General features: G+C 61.4%; 2 protein-coding genes and 2 non-coding genes across 14 annotated transcripts; all 4 read left to right on the plus strand.

Moving 5' to 3' along the window:
* Positions 1-533: 533 nt before the first annotated feature.
* EIF4G1 (eukaryotic translation initiation factor 4 gamma 1) lies at positions 534-18,729 on the plus strand. Of its 11 annotated transcripts, none has more exons than XM_033068651.2 (35): positions 534-611; positions 1,667-1,727; positions 2,989-3,097; positions 3,194-3,280; positions 3,580-3,612; positions 4,211-4,231; positions 4,764-4,937; positions 5,290-5,389; positions 7,132-7,244; positions 8,271-8,363; positions 8,443-8,509; positions 8,881-9,762; positions 10,729-10,817; positions 11,020-11,206; positions 11,572-11,705; positions 11,957-12,094; positions 12,287-12,460; positions 12,540-12,737; positions 12,998-13,144; positions 13,237-13,473; positions 13,550-13,654; positions 14,063-14,216; positions 14,324-14,421; positions 14,520-14,622; positions 14,743-14,845; positions 15,438-15,694; positions 15,787-15,902; positions 16,079-16,251; positions 16,375-16,500; positions 16,585-16,666; positions 16,884-16,982; positions 17,097-17,231; positions 17,319-17,400; positions 17,477-17,617; positions 17,733-18,729. In XM_033068651.2, exons 3-35 carry the CDS (start codon positions 3,023-3,025, stop codon positions 17,912-17,914), a joined length of 4,905 nt encoding a protein of 1,634 aa, XP_032924542.1. In that variant the 5' UTR covers positions 534-611; positions 1,667-1,727; positions 2,989-3,022; the 3' UTR covers positions 17,915-18,729. The 11 variants fall into 11 exon arrangements, with proteins under 11 accessions (XP_032924542.1, XP_032924545.1, XP_032924546.1 ...); XM_033068654.2 differs by having other exon boundaries at positions 14,755-14,845; XM_033068655.2 differs by having other exon boundaries at positions 11,975-12,094.
* LOC117001127 lies at positions 10,863-10,939 on the plus strand. Its single transcript, XR_004418927.1, has one exon. It is a non-coding gene; the product is annotated as a small nucleolar RNA SNORD66 (small nucleolar RNA).
* On the plus strand, positions 12,137-12,212 carry LOC117001129. Its single transcript, XR_004418929.1, has one exon. It is a non-coding gene; the product is annotated as a small nucleolar RNA SNORD66 (small nucleolar RNA).
* Positions 18,730-20,503: 1,774 nt separating the features above from the next.
* Positions 20,504-26,278, plus strand: FAM131A (family with sequence similarity 131 member A). The gene is given in 7 exon segments (XM_033068293.2): positions 20,504-20,559; positions 20,561-20,604; positions 22,164-22,288; positions 23,051-23,144; positions 23,398-23,580; positions 23,764-23,892; positions 24,260-26,278. Coding segments are annotated over 7 exon segments (1,077 nt in total). The 3' UTR covers positions 24,706-26,278.
* The last annotated feature ends 93 nt before the right edge of the window (positions 26,279-26,371 follow it).

Here is a 26,371-nt window from a genome sequence, read left to right on the forward strand (position 1 = left end):
GTGGATGCTGGTCCTGGGAAGCTGCTGGCGCACGAGGGTGCGGCCACGGCTGTGGCCAAGGCCGGATGGAGGACGGGTGGGTGCACGGCGGGCCAATGTCAAATTCTGGGTGGGCAGAGGTCCTGGGTCCCGATGGTGCCAAGCACCGAATGGGTGCGGGTGCTGCTGGTGCCGGTCCCTGGGTGGCTGTGTGACCCGAGTGGTGTCAGGCCCCGGGTGAGTGTGCGACCGGAACGATGCCGGTGTCAGGCGAGCCCACTCACCTCGTGACCGTGCACGGGGTGCGCGGCGAGCAGACGGGGCGGCGGGCGTGGCTGCCGGGCTGGGGCGTAGCCATGCGGACCCCGGCCTCCCCTGGGACGCGCGGGCCTCGCTCCGCCCCGCCACGTGACCGCAGGGGCGGGCGCGGCGGCGGCGCAACGTGCGGGGCGGGGGCGGGGCTCGGCGCGGGCTCCGGGCGTGGCGGCCCCGCCCCGTGCGCCCCTCCCCCGCGGCGGCGGCAGGCGCGCGGCCCCGCGGCCCCGCCCCCTGCGCGCGGCGCGGCTCCGGAAATGGTCGTGCTGCGCTGCGCTGCGGCTGCGTCGGGCCGCGCGCGCTGAAGGAGACTGAAGGTAACGGGCGGGGGCGGGGCGGGCGCGCGCCCCGCGGGGGGTGGGGGGGGGCGCCGGTACCGGGGCCGCGCGTGCCACCCTATTCCCCCCCCTTCCCCGGGCTTCGCTCCGCCGGGCCTCGTCGCGCCGCCGCCGCCGCCACCACGTGGGTGCCGCCCCGCCGCCGCCACCCCCTTCCCACGCCCTGTCCCGTGCTTCGCTCCGCTGCTGCGCCGGGCCCCGCTCGTTCCGATGGTCCCCACGTCCCGGTGATCCCGCGGCGGCGGCATCGGTCCGCGCCCACGTGCCGGCCGGTGCGCCCCGCCGCCGCCGCCACCGCTGCACACGTGCTCCCGGCGCCGCGCCCGCCTAGGCCCGGCGCCGCCGCCGCATGTGTTGCGAGCCCTGTCGCCCCCGCCCCGCCGCGCCCGTCCTCCCGTGCCGCCGCCGGTGCCCGCGGGGCCGCGGTTGCGGCCGGCAGTGACACGTGTCCTTGGCAGAGGCCGCCGCCGCCGCGGGGGGGAGCGGGGCCGCCGGATGCCGCACCGGGCACCGCACCGCGCCCTCCCGCCGCCGCGATGGTGGTGCCGCCGCCCCGGGACGGAGCCGGCCGCAGCCGCCGGTTTGGCCGCCGCCTCGGCCTGGGGGCGAGGCCGCGCTTAGGCCTGGTGGGGCCGGCCGCTCTCGGGCCACCGCCGCGGCCTGTCCCAGCTCCGCCGTCGGTGATCCTCGTCTTGTCCCCAACTCCCCCGTGCGTTCTCGCCTCCCCGACTTGCTGCTCCCGTCCCCTGGCCCGTCACTCGGACCGAGCTGGGCCTTCCTAGATTCCCCCCCGGGCAGGGATCCCCCGCCCCGTCTGCGGGCCCAGCACAGGCCGCGGCCCGGCCGCTCCCGGCGTAGGAGAGGCGGCGGCGACTCCGATTACAAACAGCCACGGCGGTGCCCCGTTGTCCCCCCGGGATGGAACCCACATTCCCCGGCCTTGCTGTGCTACTGGGGCCAGTGTGAACCGGGGTCGGGCTGGGCTCCCCCCGCGGGGCCCGGCCTGATCTCTCTGTCTCCCTCCTCTCTCCCAGTCAGTCGGATGAACGGTCTCTGCAGGCCCGCTCAGCCGGCCCAGGTTTTTCCCGCGGGGGGGTGAGTATCCCGCTCGCTGCCGGTTGTGTCTGGTGGAAGAGATCGGGTCGTGGTGTCCCCAGGTGCCCCTGTCCCCTGTGAGGCAATCCTGTCCCTCTGTTTTGGGGTGATTGGTTTCAAGGCCTAGCTAAGCTGGCTCAGGTACGGGCTGTCCGTGCCAGGCGCTTGGGTGCCCGGTGAGAAGGGGCCCGGGGGAGCACTGGGGGTGCAAACCAGCTCCTGCCACCTCCTGAAACCCTGGCAGGGCCCATCTCCACTGGGGTTGTGGCTCCGGGGATCCCTGTGATGGGGACCCCACACCAAGGTGCAGCCCTGGGGGGATTGGGGTGCCCCATTTCCCGGTGTTGGTGGGACGTGCCTGGCAGTGCCCGCAGCGGGGCCGGGGGCCGGCAGTGCTGACGCGTCCAGGCGTCAGATTACAGGAGGCACCAGGGCTGCTCCCTTGGGTGTCTGGCCGGCAGTGGGGTCACCGGGTGCCATGGGGTACAGGGGACCCCCGGCAGTGTGCGGGGTACCTCCTCTCCTTCCTGCCCCGGCGGCCTTTGCACTGGGGCGGGGAGAGCGGCACTGGCTGCCAAGTCCTTCCTGGGACAGCCGGGAGAGTGTCCGGGCCACCTGCGTGCCAGCGGTGGCGGGGGGCTGCAGACTCCCGTGGGCAGGGCAGTGGGCAGGCGTGTCGGTGGTGCGGGGGGACGTGGGAGCTGCTCCCTGCCTTCCCTGGTAGGCGTTTGTGGTGTATCCTGGGGACCCGGCGCCACCGGCAGGAACAGGTTTGGCCGGCCGGGGGAAGCGCTTAGTAGGTCAGCCGGGGTGGAGCTGGGCACGGCTGACGCCAGGGTGCCGCCGGCCCACCCAGCCCCCCGGAATTAGTGGTGGCCTAGGTCTGGCAGCAAATCATGGGCACTGATGCCCACTTTTTTGTAGAGCCTAGATGGGCTTTGTGGGGTCACCTTGGGTGGGTCAGTCCTGCTGGTGGGGGTATGGCTGGATTTGGGGCATGATGGGGAGCTCTGCTCTGCAGGGTGTGAGGACCTGTCCAGCCTGGGTGACTTGGCAGTACCTACCCCACCTCCCCAGTGGGGCAGGAGGGTTTGGCTGGTGCCTTGGTGGGATGCTCTCTGTGGGACGTGGCTAATGCCTGGCTTTACACTGGTAGACTGTGGGACTGGAGATTTGCAGATTTCAGGGCTGATGTGGACAGGGGACAGATGCCTGGGGCGCTGCCATCTCCAGCTTATGCCCACTGTCCCTATTCCTGCAGATAGCGAGGGGATCCTTATGCACAACCCCATGAAATGAACAAAGCTCCACAGCCCACAGGAGGAGCCCCGACTGCCCCGCACCCTGCCCCTTCTCCCGGACTGCCGCAGGTAACCATCCCCTGCAGCGTTGGGGGCCCAGCTTTGTCTCCCCAGTGGGTGCCGGGGGCAGTGGTACCATCTCATTCTCTCCCTGCCTTCTTCCAGCCAACCTTCCCACCTGGTCAGACGGCACCTGTGGTTTTTAACCCGGCACAGACCTCACAAATGAATACGCCTTCTCAGCCGCGCCAGGTAAGGATTTTGCCTGGAGCTGGAGAGGGTGATAAGGGGTATCCAGCAGCTTTCTGCTTCCTGGCCGAGTAGCCCACACTGCCATGGAACCCAGGGGTATTAGGAGCAATGTAGTGCCCCTTGGGGCTGGTGTGTGCCTGTGAAGGGGGAATGAGCTCCTGATCTGGACCACGACTACCACCTGAGGACCTCCTGGCCCTGGGGTGGGGGGGCAGGCGCCTCCAACGAGGATGCCCACGGAGTGACTGCTCTTCTCTCCTTCCTTCCCTGCCCCAAACCTCCCTTTCCTCCTCTCTCAGTTTCCAGCAGGGCCTCGGGCTATTCACCAGCAGGTACTAACCCGCTTCCCTTGGCCTGCATGCTGAACACCCTTCCCCGACACTGCACAGAAACACCCACCTTGGGCATGAGGGGAATGGGGAGCATGTGGGGTCCCCAGAGTCTGGGAACAGGCTGGTCTGAGGAAAGTGCGGGATGCCTGCTTAACTTTGAGTAAGTTTCTCTGCAGTGTCACCCCAGTTCCCTCCTTGCATGAAGCCTGCAGCATGTGGCTGTGCCTGTGCTAACTCTGGCCCAGGCTGTTGCTTCTGCCTGTGCCCTTCCCCATCTTCCTTTTCCTTTCTGCTTTGCTTGGTCTCCCAAGGTCCTGCAGTGGCATGCAAGGCCCTGGACCTCTATCAGCCCTCTGACTGGAGGAGATGCTGGGGACAGATCTGGTGACGTCCTTGGCTGTGCTGTCTGGGAGTTCATCAGACTCATCCCTGCCCCTTGGGAAGTCCCTACAGGGGACCTCAGTATATTTGGGATGTGGGCACAGAGCAAAGGGCTCCCTGGCCTCTTGTCCCGTCCTCTGCTATCCCTGTCCCAGTGTCAGTAACTCCTGTCTCTCTCTTTCCCCCTTTCCTTCTGTATGCGTGCGCTTGCTAACAGGGAGGATTCAGGTCTCTTCAGGTAACGCTTTCTCCTTGCCCCGGGGGCGTCTGCGCGAACCCTCCCTTGCCCACTCGTCCCTGGGCTGGAGTTGCTGTTCCCGGGGATGCTCTTGCCCGGCAAACAAGCTGGGTCGGGATGAACGGCATTGGCCGGGGTGGGAATAGGGAGCTCCACATGTTGTCCGGCTCCGGCATGGCGGGACTACAGGTCCCAGCATCCTCCGCGAGCGCCGGGAGCCGGTGCAGAGCACGCCGGGACCGCCGCCGCCGCCGAGCTGCGTGCGGCCACGGCCGGCCCCGGGCGCTGGAGCTGCCGGCCCCGGGAGGGCTGGGCCGGGGCCGCCCCGGGCATGAGCTGGGTCGGGTGGACCCAGGCGGCCCCGCAGGTGCGTGGGGATGGGATTGTGCCGGGTTAGGGGGTGGCCTCGGGGGCTGCTGAGGTGGTGCTGCATCCTGGCAGAGTGGGGGGGCTGGTGTTGCTCCCTGTGTGCGGTGGTGGCAGATGAAGGTGCTGGAGCTCCTGCTGATGCTGTGCCCCATCTCTCCCCAAGCATTTCTACCAGAACAGGGCACAGCCTCCTGCCAGTGCGTCCCGCGTGCAGAGTAACACAACGGCTCGGCCCGGCCCTCCTGCCCATGTGTATCCAGCTGCTTCCCAGGTGATGATGATACCCTCTCAGATATCCTACACACCTTCCCAAGGAGCCTATTACATTCCCGGACAGGTGAGGGCTATGCTTTGGACTCTGTGGGAGGGGTTTGGGATGGGCACTGGTGGGAGGTATTGCCTGGACTTGGATCCCAGGTCTGTTTTGGGAGAGTGGAAGGGGTACTGAGACTCTGAGCATCCACTGATTTGTGCAGGGTACTGGTGGGTCTATAGAGAGGTGGCAGGCAGTACTGGTCCCTTCCCCAACAGTTCCCCAAGGCACCTGGTGTCTACTCTGCCTGTGTTCTGCTCACTGCCCCGGTGTACAGCTAGTTCACAGGCAGGTTTGGGCTTACATCAGTGTTTTGGGGGTATGTCCGTGCCCTGAAGGGGACATAACTGGCTTTTCTTCTTCTCTCCTATTGCAGGGTCGCTCCACGTATGTTGTCCCGACCCAACAGTACCCGGTCCAACCTGGCGCCCCTAGTTTTTACCCTGGAGCCAGCCCCACAGAGTTCGGGACTTACGGTACAGACAGAGGGGTTGCTCCGTTCCCGGGTGCTCTTTCAGTCCCAGCAGTTCCCCGTTTTTTTGCTCCCCTGCCTCTGGCGTCTGTATCCCTCCTAGCTGAACACAGCTCACTGTGGCTGACTCTGTGACTCCGTTGCAGGCTGTTTTGGGGGGCAGTGGCTTGTTGCCCAGCAGTACATCATGTCCCACTGGTCCATTCACAGCAGTCCACTCACCCCGTCCTTTTCCAAATTGAGGCTGTTTAATATTTAACTCTGCTGGTGGAGGACTGGGGCAGACTTTATCCCCTGCTCCCCCTCACTTGCTGTCAAGGTGGTGAGCAGCTCAGTGCTTGCTGACCCCCCTCTGCTCCTGCTCCCCAGGAGCTGAGCTGGGGTGCTCCGTGCCTGCCCCCTCCTGGTGCTTGGGCAGTGTGATGCGAGCAGCCCCTCCTCCTTCCCCCTGCTCGCATGTGGCCACCCGGACTGTGACTATATTTAGGCTTGGTTGGTCCCGGGAGGCCCAGCAGACACAGAAATGTGAGCTGAGGCCTCTGGCCTGGCCCCAGCACAGCAGCACAGCATAACTGGGGCAGAGATGGGCTTCTCCTGAGCCAGGTACGTGCCCGACCTCCCTCCCTCTTGTCGCAGGGCCCAGCCAGCTCCTCAGAGGAGGGAGGTGGCCTCTGGCAGTGGCTATCTCCTGTGCACGGGCCAGGACACTGCTGCACCTTTGTGCACAGCCCTGGGACTTGCTCTGGGTATCTCTTTGAGGTTCCAGGTTGGGTGTGCCCCCACCCTCTGCTTTGGGGCTGCTGTGGCTCTTCCTGGGAAAGCTGTCAGCAGCTTACCTCTTGTCCACAGAGCTGGTAGCATTACCTGACATGGTGTGCCCCTTGACAAATGAATCATATCAGGTCTCCTGTCTGGTCCTCAGGGCTAGGCAGCTCAGGGTCTCCTTCTTTCCCCCTGTGCCCAGCCCATTCCGACGCGTGAGGCTCATTCAGCGTCCCTGTGTGTCCCCTGAGCAAAGGGAGGGTCCCTGACTCAGGGATGAGCCAGTCACCAGAGCACCTTGGTTGACTTTCAGGGTCAGTGCAGTGGGGAAGGTGCTGGAGCGAGAATGGGCCAGGACCCAGCTGTGCCTGTCACAACACACCCACATCCCTGTGGCACTGCTCTGGGGTGATGCTCAGGGCTGCCCTGGGAGGAGTGGAGCACCTCTTGAGGGCTGTGTCAGCCTTGGATGGGGTCCAGGTCTGCCTTTGGCCCTTAGCACAGCTTCTTCCTCTGGGCTGGGCTCGCCAGGGGCTCGTGCTCCCTTGTGCAGCCCGAGCCCCTCAGTCTGGGTGTGAATGGAGGCTGAGCGGTGCCGCCCTCGGGCTGGTGCTGGCCCTGGGGAGATAAGGGCGCAGGCAGGAAGGCGGCCGCCTGTGGAGCCAGGACGCCTGTAGCTGACATGGCCAAGTGTCCAGGCAGGGCTCTTGGTGGCGTGGAGCTGGTGGGCATGGTGGATGCCTGCAAGGCCTGGCTGGGCGTGGGGGTGGCGCGGGGACGCTCTCTGCTTCACAGGGAAGGAATTTGGTCAGGCCTGTCAGACGGGTTGGGACAATCCAGGCCGGATGCGATGGGGGTTCGCTGCAGAGCAGCAAGGGCTGTCCGGGCTCCTGACAGACCCCTGTATTTGGGAGATCACGGAGTCTTCAGGACGGGCTTGGAAGATCTGGGTTGGCTGGTCTGACGCTCTCTCCTCTCCTTCAGCGGGTGCGTATTACCCAGCGCAGGGGGTGCAGCAGTTCTCAGCGGGGGTCCCCACTGCCCAGGTCATTGTGAGCCAGCAGCCACCGATACCCCCAAAACGAGAACGCAAGACGGTAAGGAGCCATCTGCCTCCAGGCATGGGGGTACTCGTGTGCCGGAGGGGGATGGTATCAGCCCCAGGTGCTGGTGGTGTGTGGGATGGGATGTGGTGTAGCGTGTCAGGGAAAAGGGTTGGCACAGGGCCGTGTCCCCATGGGCTGGAGGGTTTAGCAAGGAAACTGGGGTGCATGGTGGGTGCTGGCGACCTTGGCCGTCCCGGCGGGCAGTGTTGTGCTGAGTCACGGCTCCCGGAGGGTGGGGGAGCCGTGGCTGCCAACTGCTGTCTGCTACCGGAGATGCCGGTGCTCAGAGGCCTCGCATGGGGCCTATTTATAGCGGGGAGCCGGGTGGCTGCCGGCATGGCCCTGTGCTGAGGGGGCAGGGGTTGCCACTGGGAGGTGGGATGCTGGCATTTCTTCATCAGAGATGAATTGAGCTCTGCACTTGGTGTTCTGGAGCAGGTCATGTTCAGAAGGTGAACAGGACAAGACTGTTGGCTGCATTTTGCCCTGTATTGTAATCCCAGCTAGACCCGTGTGTACCCCTCCAGTCACCCTGCGGCAGGGTGCTCATGGCTGCACCCATGGCAGACATGGAGCAAGTGAGGCTGTGGGTATATAGGGTGTGCCCGGGGTGACACAGAGCTCACTGTGGTTTCTGTGTGCTGAGGTTAGTCCCCTGTGTTGTCCCCAAAATGAGGAGGGGTTCCTTGCCAGCACAGGGATACCTTGGGGTCCCCTGACTTCTGGAGATGGGCACTGGCCTGGGGACCTGCTGGCTCCAGCTGCCTGTTGTGATGGCTTGCAAGGCACTGGAACAGGTCTGTGTCTATGGGACACTGTACCCTGTGGTGAGGTGATGTGACACGTACTGGTCCCCAAACTGTGTGGCTGGGACAGGCACTGCAGTGAATGAACCTCCCTTTTTCCCTCTGGAGAAGGGTGTCCTGGGGGTGTTGGGCTCAGGGGAGGGGGGTGGCCCATGTGTTGTGTTCTGCACCCTGCCAACAACTTCCCCACTCTGCTCTGATTCTTGGACAGATCCGAATACGAGACCCCAACCAAGGTGGCAAAGACATTACAGAAGAAATTATGTCTGGAGCAAGGACCTCATCCACCCCCACTCCTCCACAGGTAAGTGGACCCTCTGATTCCCAGCTGGGGCAGAGGGAAGTGCACGTGGCCCTGTTCAATGCCCTCTTTGCCCCCTCAGGCTGGAAGCAGTTTGGAGCCCCAGGCCAATGGAGAGACCCCCCACGTAGCAGTTATCGTTCGACCTGGTAAGTGCCCGTGCCAGGGCTGGGTGTGCCAGCTGGCATGGCTGCAGCAAGGTTTCCTGGTGTTGGCACTGCAGGGTGTGAAATGCCAGCCCCGCTGTTCCTTGGTTCTCCTGAGGCTTGTGTGGTCAGAGACCATCCCTGCATACCTGGGGACCTGTGTCCCTTTGTTGCATCCAGGAGAGTTTATGGGGGCTGTATACTCACCTCAGCTGTCCCCTAGGCACTGGAGGACCCTTGTTTTGCTCATCACACATTTGTGATATGGCTTGGCACATCTGTCCTTATCTCTCCTGAAGATAGAGGGATCTGGGGAGGAGTGTGGGATGAGCAGGGGATCAGAGAATCACCTGTTAATGCCATCCACCCTGCAGATGACCGCCCGAAGCCTGCGCTGGTGGTGAGCAAGCCCGTGTCCCTGGAGCCCAGCAAGTCGGCATCCCCGTCACCTCCTCCTCCCCTGATCCCCGAGGCGGAGCCCGTGGTGCTGTCTCCTGTGACGCTGGTGCCAATGGAGCCTCCCGTGGACACGGACACGAAAGCGGAGCAGGGCGAGGCGCCACCTGACCCGCAAAAGACGTTAAGCGCCATCACTACAGTGCCAGGGGCTGCGGAGCTGCCCCTTGTGCCCGTGCCCAACATGGACATGGTGGCTGCAGAGGAGGAGGAGGAAGAGGAGGAGGAGGTTGCTATTCCCCTCCCGGAGCCCACCCTGCAGGAGCCTGTGCCCCCTGAGGTGCCGCCGGTGCCCATTGTTCCCTCAATGCCAGCCGTGCCCCTGGTGCCGGCTGCGCCGTCGCCACCACCCACTGTACCACAGGCCCCTGAAGCGCCCGCCAAACCCGCCTCCCCCAGCCCCCCACCACCCCGGGAAGAGCCCTGCCCCGAGCCCACTGCTGAGGCCAATGGTGTTTTGGAGGAGACGCCTGAGACGGTCCCTGAGGCACCCGTGTGCCAGCCAGTGCCGGTTTCAGAGCCGGTGCCTGTGCCCACCCCAGACTCCCCCATTGCCCAGCCTGAGGAGCTGCCCCTACCCAATGGGGTGGAGGGCACCAGCAAAGCGGAGCCGAATGAGGAGCAGCCCGAGTCGGATGTCAGCCCCATCTCGGAGCCTGAGGAGCCAGCCCAGCCTGGCACCCCTGCCTCTCCACCTGCAGAGGAGGAGGAGGAAGAGAGCGAAGGCCCTGGTGAGACCCAGGAGCGAAGCTTGAGCCCAGCTCCTGCCCCTTCGCAGATCTCGGAGGCGACCGCACCAGGTTGGGAATGCTGGGCTGCAGGTTGCCCCAGGGTGGGTGTTGGGTGATGGGGGGCATCACATGGGTGTGGTGCTAGGCATGAGGTACAGGGAGGGCGTTGGAGAGGGAGATGTGGTTAGGGATACAGGATTTGTGGGTGTGGGATGCTGAGAGGGACAAGGTGCCTGTGGATGGTGGGATCAAGGAGATGTTTGGGGATTACATCTGTGTGGAGGTGCATGGGGTGCAGGGATGTCATGGGGAATGGAAGCGCGTTTTATGTGATGCCTTACGCAGGGGTGTAGAGTGAGTTTATCAGGGTTGTATCTGGGGATTGTCCCCAGTCATTGAGGACACTGGGAGGAGGAGGATTGGCAGGGAAGTTGTGAGGCATACTGTGAGGGGTATGCAGGTACATAGGGGTGCTTGAGGAAAGTGCAGTGCGCTGGGGATGTGTTGGGGTTGTTCTTTTTTTCTTTAAGCACGCTGCACCGGAGTGTTGTGGTTACATAGGAGGGATGGGGAAGATGGGTTCCCAGGATGTTTTTATATGGAGTGCCTTGGGCAGGGATACAGGGGTGCTCTAGGAGGGCAGCCTGAGGGCAAATATGTTTCTGGGAGCACGTGTGTATGCGCTGGTGCGTATGGGTGCCAGGGAGGGAAGTGTGTATGGGAACAGAGGTTTGTATGGGAGTGTCCTTGTAAGGGGTGCCTGTAGAGCAGTGTGGGTGTCTGCAGGGATCCTCTCACAGGATGAGGAGCACACACTAGGGCAGTGGTGTGGATGGGAGGCTTTGATGAGGCATGTGGTAAGTTGGGGTGTGTTTGAGGGTGGGGGCTCTGATGGGGTGACAGGACCACATCCCTGTGGCTCCATCTTAAAGCTTGCCTGGTGTTACTGGGGCCTGGCTGGTGACCCCATAGCTGGTGTCAGGGTCCTGGGGACCGGAGGGTTACTGTCTTTCACCTTCCTGCTTCTCCTCCTAGTCGCCATGTCGGTGCCAAAGAAGAAACGAAGGATGAAGGAGCTGAACAAGAAGGAGGCAGTAGGTGATTTGCTGGATGCCTTTAAAGAGGTGAGTGCCCTAGGGATGTCTGGGGGTCACCCTGTGTCTCATCTCCTCCTGTGATGAATTCTGCTTTGTGCCATCGTGTCTGGGCCACTGATGCTCTGTGATGGTAATGAGGATCTGAGGCGGGGTGGACACTGAGGAGTGGGGTGAAGGGGGCAGGACCAGGCTCATGTGGGTGACTGCTGTCCCTGTCCCCCTGATGCAGTCTCAGATTGGTGATAGTGCCTCGGAGGCGGAGAACAAACCCCCCACGTCTGCCCCTGCCAGTGAAGCAGAGGACGTGGCTCCTGCCCGTCCACAGGAGGAGTCGGAAGAGACGTGGGAGGAGAAGGAAGACAAATTGGCCCCGGAGAAGGGCAAGGCTGCTGGCCAGAAGTATGGCTACAAGGAAGGTGAGCTGTGCCTGGCACAGTCCTCTGCTGGCAGCCACCATCTCTGGACCCAGCAGTGGGGAAAGTGTGGGTGGCATGGTTCCGCTGGGTCCTAAATTTCCACGTTCTCCCATCTTGCCCCTGAGCTTGGCATGGGGTGGGGAACAGAGCTCCCAGCACAATGGTCCTGGCAGGAGGCAGGGAGCTGGTGGCATCAGGCTTTCTAAGCATGCACAGTTATGCTCATGATGTACCAAGCTGGGGCAGTTCTGTGGTTATCTACATCCCACCTCGCTTGTCCCTGTGTGGACCCAGACCTGCCACAGCTCATGGTGGAGAAAATAGAACAGGCCACATCAGAGTCTCCCTCTTTCCCTCCACTGCAGAGCAATGGAAGCCGCTGAACCCTGAGGAGAAGAAGCGATATGACCGGGAGTTCCTGCTGGGCTTCCAGTTCATCTTTGCCAGCATGCAGAAACCTGAGGGGCTGCCCCAGATCACAGATGTGGTGCTGGACAAGGTCGGTGCGGTCCTGGAAATTGGGGAATTGTGGGTGGTCGTTGGTGGGGGCTCCTCTTTGTGCCTTGTGAAGGCGGGGCACAAAGGGACTTACTTTTTTGCTCAGGGTTTTGTTGCAGCATCTGCAATGACCCTTGAGCCTGGGTTTGGTGGGTGTGGGGGCACCTCTGGGGCCTTTTTTCCAGTTCCTTGTCCCGGCGCTGAGGCTGGGGGATGGATCCGTCCCGCTCCTCTGCCCCCGGGCATCCTCAGCCGTGTGTACCTTCGCAGCCCAACAAGACCCCACTGCGGCCAATCGACCCCATGCGCATCCCTGGCATGAACTGCAGCCCTGATTTCACCCCCTCCTTCGCCAACCTTGGCCGGCCTGTCATGGGCAACCGGGGCCTGGTGAGTATCTCCTCGCTTCGTTCCTGCCATCCTGCTCTGCCTCTCTGTGATGATCAAGCTTTCGAGCCACTGTGTCTGGGCCACTGAATGTCCGTGATGGAATTGAGGATCTGAGTAGGCAGACTGGGTACTTCAGGGAACCAGCTCACATGGTTCCAGAGCAGAGAGCTGAGTTTCTTCTCCATACGTCAGCCCTCAGGGTTGAGTTCCCGCCGCTCCCAGCAGAACCCGAGGAAGGAGCCCCGCAAAATCATTGCTACCGTATCCCTCAATGAGGATGTCAAGCTGAACAAGGCCGAGAAGGCCTGGAAACCAAGCAGCAAACGTGCTTCCGAGGAGGAGGATCCTGAGAATATCAAAACACAGGTGGGAGCTGGGGTAGGCAGGCAGTTGGAGGGCCTGGGAGAAGGGTGCCCAGCTCTTGCTGACCCTGCTGCCCTTGCAGGAACTGCTCCGCCGTGTCCGCAGCATCCTCAACAAGCTGACGCCCCAGATGTTCCAGCAACTGATGAAGCAGGTGATGGAGTTGTCCATCGACACGGAGGAGCGGCTCAAGGGTGTCATCGACCTCGTCTTCGAGAAGGCCATCTCGGAGCCAAACTTCTCTGTTGCCTATGCTAACATGTGCCGTTGCCTTATGGGGGTGAGCAGAAGCTGGGAGGTCTCCTGCTGAATGGGCAAGGTTTTTTTGGCCATCTCAGATGAGCTTAGTAGTGTACAAGTCCTTCCACGTGGATTGGGGAAACTGGGGTGTGTGGATGGAGGACCAGGTTCAGAGTCTCAGCAGGGCGTCACAGTGTTGTAGGGTAGCTGTTCCCTGATTTGAGTAGTGCCACTTTAGTTGTCCAACTTCTGGGGGAGACACAACTCATGTGCTTCTCTGGTTTGTACCTCTCCTCACAGCTTAAAGTGCCCACAACAGACAAGCCCACAGTGACTGTGAACTTCCGCAAGCTGCTGCTCAACCGCTGCCAGAAGGAGTTTGAGAAGGACAAGGATGATGACGAGATCTTTGAGAAGCGACAAAAGGAGATGGATGATGCCAGTGCTGTGAGTTGGGATGGGAGTGTTCTGAGGGCTGGTGTGGGTGTCCTTGGGCTGACTCTGGACACTGAACTGGCCTGCTGGACTTCTATGTGCAGCCTGAGGAGAAGGCACGTATGAAGGATGAGCTCGAGGAGGCGCGGGACAAGGCCCGACGACGATCCCTGGGCAACATCAAGTTTATTGGAGAGCTCTTCAAACTGAAGATGTTGACAGAGGCCATTATGCATGACTGTGTGGTGAAGCTGCTCAAAAACCACGATGAGGAGTCTCTCGAGTGCCTTTGCCGCCTGCTTACGACTATTGGCAAGGACTTGGATTTCGAGAAAGCCAAGGTACTCCTTGCTCTGCTTTACCTTGCCCTTCCCTTGCCTTTGGGAGGAATGTGACCATGGCTCTGTCCCTCTATAGCCAAGAATGGACCAGTACTTCAATCAGATGGAGAAGATCATTAAAGAGAAAAAGACGTCATCCCGAATCCGTTTCATGCTGCAGGATGTGATTGACCTAAGGCGGGTAAGCTTCATGGATTGCAACTGCCTGGGGACTGTCTTCCATCTGCTGCTTGGTCCCTTGCAGCTGCTGGCCTATGTCCTCTGAATGCCAGCAATCCATGTGTCCCCTCTAGGGGAGAGGTGGATATGTGAGCTGTGGCCAGCCCCAGAGACACCATGCTAGCCCATGCCCTTGGTTATCATGGTAGTGGTAGTGGGCACACAGTAATTGGCGGCCGTTTAATGCAAGAAGGCTCTGGAAACTGAGCCTTTTTGTGCCAAAAGCTGCTACAACACATGGAGAGTGGTGATGCCAAGGCAGGAGACCATCCTGAGACTTTGAGAGTGGGATAGCTGGGAAGGGGGAATGCTTTTTCATCCATCTTCAGCCATGTCAGTTCCCTACTCCCTCCTTCCCTACCCTCTGCAGAATAGCTGGGTGCCGCGGCGAGGAGACCAGGGCCCCAAAACCATCGATCAGATCCACAAGGAAGCAGAGATGGAGGAGCATCGAGAACACATCAAAGTGCAGCAGCTTATGTCAAAGGATAAGAGGAGAGGACCCCCTGGGCCATCCTCTGGTGGTGAGTGCCTGGGCTTGGGGGCACTTGAGTTTGCCAAGGGTGGGTTGGTCCTGCTGAACTCCACTCAAGGCTCGTCTGCACCTTATGAATGTCCCTCTTGTGCTCAGGGCGCAGTAGCCTGGTTGCAGATGATGGCTGGAACACAGTGCCCATCAGCAAGGGCAATCGGCCCATTGACACCAGCCGGCTAACGAAGATCACCAAGGTGAGTCTGGGGGTGCAGTGTGGCAGCTGAGCCAGCTGACTAACTTAGGCCCTGCCTTGGTGGGAGAATCAGGTCTGACTGTCTCTCTGCACCTGCAGCCTGGATCCATCGACTCCAATAACCAGCTCTTTGCACCGGGTGGGCGGCTGAGCTGGGGCAAAGGCAGCAGCGGAGGGTCTGGTGCGAAGCCCTCAGATTCAGGTAGGCAGTGTGGGACTGGCGGTGTGCTGTGGGTCAGAGTGAGAGGGGTGATCCTTCCCCCCGGCAGTTCCTCTACCAGGGAGTTGCCGAACTCTGAGACTTCCCTCTTTTCACGCCCAGCATCTGATTCAGGGCGACCAGCCACGAGCACCTTGAACCGCTTCTCAGCGCTCCAGCAGTCAATGCCTGCCGAGAGCCCAGAGTCCCGTCGTGTGGTGCAGAGGTGAGGAGCCAGCCCTGCCTTGGTAGAGGGGTGTGTGAGGGTGAGGGAGAAGAGAACCCTTGATTCAGGCTTGTGGTTGATCAGTATATAGGCAAGTTAGAGTATCTGGACTTGCTCTGTGGCAAGATGGGTCCTTGAGGGAGCTCAGAATCAATGATGAATCCTTGTGGCAAGGAAGGTTGTTCTCATCCTGGTGTACTCCAGGCACTTGGGTGACCACCCCTGGGTGCTCGATCTGGCCTGGGAGTCCTTGGATAAACATTAATGGGTGGGAGTGTGATGAACCCAAAGAGAGCTGGAGTTTGGATTTGTTTGGGAGAAGAGGAAAACAAAAGCGGGGGGCTTTTGCACAGTCTGCATCAGAAGGAAGGTGTGGGTAGGACAACAGCAGGCACTGCTCAACCATGCCAAGGAGCAGAGTAAAAGGAAAAGGGTATGAGTTGGAACAGGGGAGAAATAGGGAAAAAGTGGTCATGTGCCAAAAGAAACGGGGATTGGAGTGGCACAGTCTTACTGTACAGAGCCCTACAGTCTGGGGTCAGGGAGGGTGGTGATGGGCTCTTCACACTGTGTGCGTCTTTCTCTTCCTCAGGAGCAGCTCCAGCCGTGACAGGTCGGAGAAGGCTGGGGACAAAGGGGACCGGGAGCCACGTTTGGAGAAGGGCAGCGACCGTCTAGAGCGTCCTGACCGGGGGGAGAGAGTAGACAGGAACAGGTCTGCCCTCACCAAGAGGAGCTTCAGCAAAGAGACAGAGGACAGGAGCCGAGAACGGGAGAAGCAGGGCGGCCCCGAGGCCGTGCGCAAGGCTGCGAGCATGACGGAAGAACGGGACCGGAGCCGAGAGACGAGTGAGCTGGGGAGGAGTGATAGCCCAGGGTCTGGCTGCACCTGCGGCTCTGCCTGTCCCAGGCAATGCCTGATCCTTGCTCTTTTCTTGCAGTTAAACAAGAGCCAACACCTCCTGCAACATCCACTAAGCCCACACTGTCGGAAGAGGAACTGGAGAAGAAATCCAAGGCTATCATAGAGGAATACCTGCACATCAATGACATGAAGGTGAGAGAAGAGGATGGCCAAGCACCTTAACACACCATACATACTCCCTTGACGTGCCGTGTGCTTCCCTTCCTGTGTGGGAGCACTGTTGGGCAGAGTTCTGGTGGTGCCTGGATGTGGAAGGGGGGAGCCAGAGCTGGATGTAGGACAGTACTGACCCTCCCTTCTCCCTGCAGGAGGCCCTGCAGTGTGTGCAGGAGCTGGGCAACCCCTCTTCACTCTACATCTTTGTGCAAAATGGCATCGAGTCCACGCTGGAGAGGAGCACCATCTCCCGTGAGCACATGGGAGCCCTGCTCTGCCAGCTGGTGAAGGCAGGCACGCTCTCCAAGGAGCAGTACTACAAAGGGTAAGGGGCTGGGGCAGCCTGTCTTTGAATTTGGGCCTGCCTTGAGTAGGACTCAGCACTGAGGTCTGTCCTAGCCAAGGATATGGGGACTGCTGGATCCCAACAGCTCCCTCTGCTCTTCAGGCTGCGGGAGATCTTGGAGATCGCAGAGGACATGGAGATTGACATCCCACACATCTGGCTGTACCTGGCTGAGCTCATCACCCCCATCCTGCAAGAGGAAGGCATCCCCATGGAGGAGCTGTTCAGGTGAGGGCTGTGCTCCTCAGCAGGGCTGGCATGGGGGGACCTCCTGGAGGCAGGTAGCTCACTCAGGTCTCTTGTGCCCAACAGGGAGATCACGAAGCCCCTGGTGCCCATTGGGAAGGCCACCACGCTGCTGGTTGAGGTGCTGGGCTTGTTGTGCAAGGGCATGGTAAGTGTGTGGGGCTTGTGTGGCTGTCTCAAGTACTGGCATCCTGCTTGGGGGCCGGGTGGGCCTGTGGGGATTGAACTCCCCTGCCACCAGAGAGGATGGTAAAGGGGCATCCCTTTCAGTGTCTGGGTCCAGGGGCTGGCATGGCCAAGCCACAGTATCTTCCTCCCTGGAGATTGAGGACATGGTGTGCTGATGCCAACTGTTTGTCCCACAGGGCCAGAAGACCGCAGGAAAGCTGTGGCGGGATGGAGGCCTGAGCTGGAAGGAATTCCTGCCTGAGGACCAGGATGTCAACAAATTTGTCACAGAGCAGGTGGGGGTTTGGTGGCAGCGAGGGGCAGAGGTGGGCTGGGAGCAGACCTTGGGTAGTGTAAGAGTGGCACTCCCCTGTGCTGCCTTCAACAGCTCTCTCTGCCTGATTCCCCAGAAATTGGAGTACACAATGGGGGACAGCTCAGACATGCCAAGCCGCAAAGAGCTGACCTCAGAGGAGCTGTGCAAGCAAATGGACAAACTGCTGAAGGAGAACCCGAACAACCAAAGAATATACGACTGGATTGAGGTGAGGGTGGGGACACAATGCCTGAGTGTCTAGAGGCTCCGTGCTGGCTTCCTCTCCAGCTCACAGTCCTTTGCCTCCCCGCTCCAGGCCAACCTGAGTGAGCAGCAGGTCTCGTCCAACACGTTTATCAGGGCCCTGATGACGTCTGTGTGCCACTTGGCCATTGTCTGTGAGTACCAGGGTGAGGTGGGAGCGGTGGGGGTTCTCCTTCCCACACTTCCCTTCTCACACCCCATCCCCTGCAGTTGAGAACCCATACCGTGTGGACGCCACGGTCATCCGCAACCAAGCCAAGCTGCTCCAGAAGTACCTGCGGGATGAGCAGAAGGAGCTCCAGGCACTCTATGCCCTGCAAGCCTTGGTGGTGAAGTTGGACCAGCCTCCCAGTGAGTATTGTGGATGTGGGTGGATTTAGGAGGAGGTGGGAAATGTGTCTCCACCCCAGCAGGGTGGCTGGTGGCTGGAGAATAGCAGAGGTTCCCCTTTGTCCCCCCACCCCAGACCTGCTGCGGATGTTCTTTGATGCCCTCTACGATGAGGACGTCATCAAGGAGGAGGCTTTCTACAAGTGGGAGTCCAGCAAGGACCCAGCCGAGCAGCAGGGCAAAGGGGTGGCTCTCAAATCGGTGACAGCCTTTTTCACCTGGCTCCGGGAAGCTGAGGATGAGTCGGACAACAACTGAGCAGCTGTGAGGAGGAGGAAGGAGGAAGGGGGGAGAGAGAGTGGGGCACCCTAGGGAGTGACTCCATCCCTTCCCACCCCTGGCCCCCATGGACTTGCTGAGGCCAGGGCTGATACTGTGCCCCTTGTAGCCCCCTTCTCTCTTTTTTTTCAGTTCCCCTCTCTCTTCTTCCTCTGTCCTGGTTCTGTTTGTAAGGCCTGTATGAGTTTGTCATGATGATAATAAACAGATGCTGACTGAGGCGGTGGCTGCCATGGGTCCCCTTGGGGACCCTCCTTGCCCCGCTCCCAGCACAGGCACACCGGGTCTCTGGGAGTGGGGCAGAGCACCCCTGGATTCATGTCATGGAGAGGGGGGGATGGGATGGGGACATATCTCTCCCCTCCTCTCCCTCCTCCTCTTTCTCCTCCCCCCTTCTTGATGAAATATAGAGAGATTATATATATATAAACTTATTAAATTTGGTTTGGGGACAGGAGCGTGATTTCTCCCCCTCCCCTGTCCTCTCTCTATTCCTCCATCACTGCCTGGACCCCCTCCCCTCTATGGTTTTTAAATTTTAAATATAAATCATTCCCCCTCCAGCTCCTGCTCTGACACCTGGGGAGGGTGCCGGGGAGGAGGGGGGGTGGCCCCTTCTCTCTGGGCCAGGCTGAGTCCCCTCCACGACCCCAAAAGCCCCCATCCTCCTCCCAAACGTTTAAGGCCACAATTGGGCAAGTGACAGGGCGGCCCCCTCATCCGCGTCCCCTGTATTTATAGAGCGCCGGATGTGACGAGCCGCATGTGTAATTATTAAAACAAGGATTCAATTACTGGTCACGTGAATTTGTAAATAATTTTTTTTTTTGCTTTTTTTTTTTTTCTTTATGGAGTATTTAATTGAAGATTTAAAAGCATCTTTTCACCTTAAAACTGGAAATAAAAGAACATTGCTAAATAATGCCCCGTGTGCCGCTGTTGCCGCCCCCTCCTCCCATGTCTCTTGTGCCTGGGCTAGTGTGGGGGTGCCAGCCTTGAGCATGGGCAAGGACCAGCCTCCCCTGTCACTGCAAGGCAGGTATGTACCCCCCACTCCAGGGCTGGAAGGGGGGCAAGGGGGTTGGATGTGCCTGGAGCCAGGCCCCTTGGACTCCCCTTGCTGGCACTGCCTGGCACAGAGTCTCCGGAGGTAGAACACACAGCCCTGCCAGCAGCCTGGCTGTGGAGCGGAGCCCTGATGTCCCCAAATGTCCATTTTCCCACAGCCGTGAGTGGCGGAACCTGTGTGCTCTCCTCAGGGCAGGAGATGGGTGCCAGGTTCTCCCTGCACTTTCCAGTGTGGGAGGGCGTTTTTCTATAAGCCCCTCCTGGCCTTGTCTTGCAGTTGGAGTGGAGATGGGCACAGCCAGCCCCTGCTGGGGTTCCCCTGTGGGGTATCCCTGCTGGGGACAGAGGCTGGTCCCCCTTGGGGCTAGAGGCTGGTCTTTGTTGCCTTGGGCTGCCTCTTGCTGAGTCACCCTGGCCATGGCCCAGAGGGTACAGAATAATTAACTGGAGCCTGTTCCCCAGATTAGAGGCTGATCTGTCTGAGCTGCAGCCCTGGCATCACTAATGCTGGGAAGCAGTTGGCAGGGAAAGGCCTTGGGATGGGGACTGGGCAGGAACTTCCCCTGGCTGGCAATGAGTGAGTAAGGAGGGAGGGGAGGCCCTTGGAGCTGTTTGGGTAACCTGCTTGCTGAGGGAGAGAGAGGGTGGCACCGCAGCAGTGCCCTCCTGTGCCAGGGAAAAGGTACCACAGCATTCATTAATCGCCAGCAGTAGGTTTCAGAATGAACACCCATCAGCGCTGGCCTGGATCTCCTGCAGGGGCCGTCGCTGTTAGACGTGATGTTCCAAAGCCGTCACCCACCTGTCCCCAACCCAGTTCCATGGGGGCTGTGCCAGAGGCCTTGTGCTCCCTCCCGCACCCCCAGGCCCTCGGGGGAGGCCAGGGCCAGGCGGGTCTGGGGCTGAGGGCTGCCCTGTTTGTGCAGGGTCCCAGCCCTTGTCCCCCGCGGGGGTGTCCGGGCCCGGACCCGGGCGGGGCGGCGCTGTCCGCGGTGCTGGCACGGCGCTCTCCTCGGTGGCAGGCCTTCTTCCCCTCCTCCTCAGCCCCCTCCTCTTCCTCCGTCCATCCTCCTCCTCTCCGCGCCCCCTCCTCTTCCTCCATCCCCCTCTTCCTCTTCCTTCAGCCCCCCTCTTCCTTCATCCTCCCCGGCTGCCTTCATCCCCCCTTCACCTCTCTCCTCATCTCCCCTTCCTCCTCTTCCTCCCGGCCTCCCTCTCCCCACTTCTCCCCTTCCTCCTTCTCCCTCATCCTTCATCCCCACTCCACCTTCTCTTTCTCAGCCTTCCTCCCGCACATTCTCCTCCTTTTCCTCCCCCTCTTCTTCCCGCCTCCCCCTCTCCTTCCTCTTCCTCCCCCAGCAGTGACGTCTCTGGACGTGCTGCTCCCGGCCCGGCGCAGACACCGCTCGGGGCTCCGGTACCGCTCGGGGCTTCGCTACCGCGGCCCGGCCCGGCTCGGCAGCGGCTCCGGCGGGGCGCGGGCGCTGTCCGGGGCCGCCCATGCGGCCGGGGGGCGATGTGGGCGGCGCGGAGCCGGCGGTAGTGCCCGCACCGGGGCCCCCCCGGGAGCATGGGCTGCATCGGCTCCAAAACCACCATCGGTGGGTGAGCGGCACCGGGATGGCACCGGGGACCTGGGGGGGTGCGGGGTCCTAGGGAATGGACGGTGTTGGGGAAACTCGAGGGTGGGGAGGGGTGATGCTGGGGCGGCCGAGGGGCTGGAGGTGATACGATAGGGGGGTGGGAGATACGGGGTATGGTGGAGAGCAGGGAACTGAGGGGCATCCAGGGGATGAAGTGGTTGTGTGCGAGGATTGGGAGGCTGTGAGGGCTGTAGGGTATAGGGAATTACGGAGGTGGGGGGGGACACAGAGAGAATTGGGGTATCTAAGTTGTTGTGTACACAGAGAGCTTGAGTGCTCTGGAGAATTTTGGTACATAAAGGGTGATGGGGGCTATAGATGGGTGGGGGTTTGGGAGCTGGGGGTGCTGCCCTGGGGCAGCTGGGTGGCCCCGGGAGGGCAGGGAGATATGGGGAGTGTGGATGTGTAGAGGCTGGGGTGACTGGAGCGGTCAGACTGCAGCTCGGGGAGAGCTGGAGGGTGGGGTGGGGGTGTGAGGGATCTGGGAAGGGAGTGTGGGACTAGGGTGCTGGTTAGAGTCCTGAGAGGTTATGGGGTAGGTATGAGAGAGATAGAGTTGTTCTGGGAGCCGTTGGAGGCTGGGGTTTGCTGCAGTGTGTGGGGTGCAGCGGGGGTGCTGCAGATGTCCTGGGGGTGCTGCAGGAGGGATGGGGACTGTAATCAGAGGATGTTCTGGAGGCTGGGTTCGTGGGGGCTAGGACGGTGTTGCAGACATGCCGGAGGGGCCCTGGGGGTGTTGTTGCTAGGATGTCACCGCAGGGTGCCCCTGCCCACAGCTGGGAGTGGGGGCGATCCTCTCTGCAATTTTCCGAGGAAGCCAGGGTGTACCCTCAGATGTGGGTGGGAGGCAGCACTTTTGAGCTCCCCTGTGTCCCACCTCACAGCTGGTTTACGTCAATCAGGCCCACCTTGGTGCAGGGGAAATGAGGCTCTTGAGGGATACCCCATCTTGGCCCTTTTGGGACGGCCTTTCACGGCAGCTGCATTGACAGGAGACCCCCAGTGCTTGGGACTCGGTGCCTGAGAGTGTGGGCACCCGTGCATTTGAGGTGCCAGTGCCAGGAGGTCAAGCTGTTGTGGCAAAAAATGGGTACAGGTGCTTTTATTGACCCTATCCCTTCTTGCTCCTTTCCCTCCTGACCCAGTGGCAGGGAACTGGAGAGGGGGATTTTGGAGATGGAGGAGCAGCAGCCCCTGCAAGTATGGCCCAGTGCTGTCTCCCTTCACACACCCAGCACCTGGCCCAGTCCAGCAGCCTGGTCCAGCTGCCCCCACCCCTCCCAGAGCAGCTGCCAAGCTGGGACAGGCGCCTGGTGCCCAGTGCCAGGCTGGGGATGTGTGTTACCGCTGACACAGGCAGAAGAGTTGCCCGGCCGTGAGTCACCAGTGCTGCAGCAATGAGTTGTGTCTGGTCTCAGACTGGGCAAGAAGCTGCTACTACAGGGGCAGTGGGTGGGGAGCTGAGAGGGCTGCTGGGGAAATGGAGGTGCTGAGGTTGGCCTCGGCTCTTCCTGCAGTGGCCGTGGACACGACGCTGTGTGTGGAGTGGAAGGAGGTGAAGGCACTGTCACCCCTGAGTGTTGCCCGCCCGCTGCCCCGGCTGGTGCGCCAGGCCTCCTTCGACAGCCAGGACTTCCTCCAGGTACCACCGAGCCCGGCCGTGCCAACTGAGGTGGCCAGGTGTCAGTACCCCATGGCAGGGCACCCATCCTGGCCATGGCCCTGCCAGCTCGCAGTGGCTCGGGGCTGCTCTGACGTCAGCCATGAGCCGGGCTGTATCCTGGGAGAAATCAGTCCACGGTGCCTCGTTGCCATGGCAATGCAATTTGTTGCGCGCCTCCAAATCCCACATCGCTTCCCCCGTGGCCATGGGCTCAGGGCCTGGCATGGCCGGGATAGCAATGGGGACGTACGACTGGATGTCCTGGCGTGGTGTATGCTGTCAGGGAATGGGTGCTGGGGAGCTGGGCTGTGGTGGTCTTGCTCACACACGTGTGTGTTCACAAGCTGGGGAGGGCACACACGTGTTTGTGACACCATCTAGCACGGGACACGTACACATGTGAGTGCACGCAGGTGCACGTGTGTGTACAGTGGAGTTCAGATGTGAGTGGGTAGGTGTGTGTTATGGTCAGTGTGTGTGTTTGAGTGCCTGCCTGTGTGTGTGGGCACGTGTGGTTACCTGAGCAGGTATGTGTAGGTGTGTGCACTGTGTCAGTGTACGGGTGTACTGACATTGTGGGAGTGTGCCCTGCTGTGACCATCCCTCTGCCTGTAATTGTGTGCACAAACACTCCAGGCCCCGTGGGGTGGGCACCAAGCAGGGCCAAGCTCCCTCCTGGACTGTGGGGCTCCCAGAAGGGGAATGGTGCCAGGGCTGTGACCACACTTCCCACTCTGGCAGGTCAATGTTGAGGACACTGTCGAGATGCTGCCCAAGTCACGGCGCGCGCTGACCATCCAGGAGATCGCTGCCCTGGCCCGCTCCTCGCTGCACGGTAACTGCTCACTCACGGGCTCCTCTGGGAAAGGGTGAGGTGAGGAGTCTGGGCCTCTTGGTTGGGACTTGGGTGTCACCTGTCTGGAGTTTTGGGGGGGCCCAGGGATTTCCTGGTTGCATTCAAGAAGAGGGCATGGAGGTGCCAGGTCCCATGGACTGGAGGTAGGGAGTGCTGGGTCCCAAGGTTATGGGCTCTGTGGTGGGGACTTGGCATGCCCCAGGGCATGCTGACATCAAGGCACATCCCATAGGCATCTCACAGGTGGTGAAGGAGCACGTGACAAAGCCAACGGCCATGGCACAGGGCCGTGTTGCCCACCTCATCGAGTGGAAGGGCTGGTGTAAGCCAGTGGAGTCACCTTCTGCCCTGGAGAGCGCCTTCAGCTCCTACTGCCACCTGAGCGAGGGCGAGCAGGAGGCACGATTTGCTGCCGGTAGGCACCGTGGGCACGGCCGGTGGGCACGGTCCCAGGGCAGGGGTGGTGGGGTGGGTTGTCCCCATTCATCCATCCACCCATCCATCCCTACCATGGCACTATGGGCATAGAGGTGCCAGGGCAGTGGGATTTTGGGAGCACCTCCCTGCATGTGTTTGATTCGTGCCTGTCCTGTGCCAGGTGTGGCGGAGCAGTTTGCCATCGCTGAGGCCAAGCTGCGAGCCTGGTCCTCCGTGGATGGGGATGACTCCAATGATGAGTCCTACGATGAGGACTTCATGCCCTCCACAGAGAGCTCCCAGCCCACCGGTGAGTGCCATGGGGAGTGGGCAAGTTGTCCCCCTGCTGGTGTGGTTATCCCACCACCGAGGGTTAAAGGAATGGGATGCCTGCTGCCTGGCACATTTCCCAGTCTGGCCACTCCCATCCAGGGCAGTGCCCCTGCCTGGCACCCTGACAAACAGTGCCTGAGCCAGGGATGGGGAAGCCCTTAAGTCCAACACCTCCGTGCTGCCAGAGCACGTTTTACTTTTCCTGTGGTGATTACCAGTGTCATGCATGCAGCAATTTGTGGATAAAGCAGGCATGGGAGTGCTCCCAACCTGTGGGGCACAGGGCAGGGGCCAGCAGACATTCCTGGTGCCCAGACTGATCCAGACATCCTGCTTTCCCACAGAGCTGACAGGCACGATGCCCGCCAGCGTGCTGCTGCGAGACCTGCTGCAGGGCCACCTGTGCCAACTGGGCGTGCGGCACGGCTCCTGCGAGCCCGAGAGCGACTCCTCGCACACCCTCTCCCCTGAGACTCTCTGCTCCAGCCTCTGCAGCCTGGAGATGGTGTCCCCCTCCGAACTCACTGCCAAACTGCTGGGCTCCCTGGCGGGTGAGGACCTGCTACTGCCCAAGTTGCCGCCCCCAGCCAGCCAAAGTGCCTTGCGGGGCCTGGCACGGCTCCGGTGCCAGGACTCCCTCTACTCCGTGTCCTACACCGAAGCCTGTCTCTCGCCCACGGAGGACGAGGTGGTGCTGAGCAAGGACTTCCCACTCCGCCGGAAAATCTCTGACGTCGCGTCCTCCGGGGTGGCATCGCTGGAGGAGGAGGAGGAGGCCGAAGAGCCCTGATGCCTCCCGGAGTGCCCTGCCCCTCCTGGTGGGGGTCCAGGCCCCCTGCCGAAGCCCTCTGGCCAGACCCCACGCTGGGTGAGGGACAGGCCCTGCTGCTGCTCCCCCTCGCTATCCGGGTGCAGGAGGGGTCCGGAGGCCACTGCAGCCCCCCCAGCCAGTGTGCCCCCACTGTGCCCCGGCCCTGCTTGGCCACATCGTTGCCCTCCTGGATTTTTGCATGAGAGCAGGGAAGGGGCGCAGGGAAGGGCTTGCAGGGGGAGGGTCTGTCCTCTGCCCTGATGCCCAGATGTGCCCCCAAAAACTGACAAGACTAATTAAGTGGGGCTGGTTGTTCGCATGTCTCCCCCAAACCACCCTGGGCTCCCCTTTTGGGCACAGTTCCCTCCCCCTCAATGGCATGGCTGAAACTCTCCAATCATCCTGTGGTGCCTCTACCACCCCAAGCCAGGTGGTGGTGGGGGTTTTGGTGTGGGAAGAGCTTTTCTCCTCTCTCCCTGGCCAACTTTTATTGGACCGAGTTTAAAACTGTGAACTGCTGCCTTGGAGCATGGAGCTGCTGGAGGGGTGCTGTGGGGGTGCCAGGAGTGCTGAGGGGCTGTGGATGTGCTGCGGTGCTGGGACTTTCTGTAGTTTTGTACGTGCATGGGGCTGACACAGGAAGACTGCAGGGTCAGGTGGGCACAGGCCCCGAGGCTGGGCTCTTTGGGCCACCAGGACAGCAGCCCCAATCCAGCCCTGCACCAGGGGGGTCAGCCCAGCCAGGGGTCCCCAAGTCTGCTGTGAGGCAATACAGGGTGGAGAGAGGGGGTAGGACGTGGGACTGATGTCCCTGTCGACAAATCACTCACCCCTAGCAGGGAACCAAGTGCCTACATGAAGGGCGACCAGCCCCCCTGGTCCTGGCTGGGGGTGGCACCCCCAGGGGACCCCCCATTCCCACGTGAGGGGTTCCAGGCACATCATTTGGGGGAGGAATGCCAGTTTTTGCCACCGCTTGCGCGTCCCTTCCCGCATGGCACGTGTTCTCGTGGGGCCACTCTACCCCTGCATGCTGCTCCTCACCCTGTCCAGTCACTGTTCCCTGTCCCCACACCCCGGGATGCCCCCTAGCACCCACCGCACCTCTGCTCCCCTGCATCCCCCAGCACCCCCACCGATCCCTGCCGGGCACAGCTCCTGTCTCCCTCCCTGCCATGGGGTGCCCGGTGTGGGGCTGGCACCCCCTGCCCCGCATCACCGAGGGGCTGCAGGGGCCAGCAGGCCTGACACCACGCTGATGGCTCCCTGCCACCCGCTACCACTCGCTCCCGGGGGCAGTGGGTGTTCCCCACGGTGCTGGGATGGGCTGGGGGTGCGGGGTGCCTGTGGATGGGTGGGGGGCTTTGCTCTGTGTGTGTGTGCATGTGCACACCTGGGAGCGCATGGGCATGTGCACGCGTGTGCATATCTGTGGGAGCTGCCTGAGCCCCCGGCCCCGCTGTGGCGGTACCTGCGGAGTATCCGTGGGGTGCCCACACCATGGCACCCCCTCCTCCATCCTGCCAGGTCTTGAATAAAGTCAATTGTGCGAGCACTGCGCCGGGCACCTCTTCTTGCAGGAGGGGGGCACCTCCTCCCCAGGGGACCAGCAGGGTGGCAGGCCAGCTGTGGCAGGGATGCATCC

Source organism: Catharus ustulatus, chromosome 10, assembly GCF_009819885.2.
Source record: "Catharus ustulatus isolate bCatUst1 chromosome 10, bCatUst1.pri.v2, whole genome shotgun sequence".
In the NCBI taxonomy this organism is placed as follows: domain Eukaryota; kingdom Metazoa; phylum Chordata; class Aves; order Passeriformes; family Turdidae; genus Catharus; species Catharus ustulatus.

Excerpts from the sequence above, each read along its gene's own strand:
- EIF4G1 (XM_033068651.2), top strand. The coding sequence starts at position 3,023 with ATGAACAAAGCTCCACAGCCCACAGGAGGAGCCCCGACTGCCCCGCAC. Across the intron at positions 16,501-16,584 it reads CCCATGGAGGAGCTGTTCAG|GGAGATCACGAAGCCCCTGG; the intron begins GTGAGGGCTGTG and ends TGTGCCCAACAG. Across the intron at positions 17,232-17,318 it reads GAATATACGACTGGATTGAG|GCCAACCTGAGTGAGCAGCA; the intron begins GTGAGGGTGGGG and ends TCCCCGCTCCAG.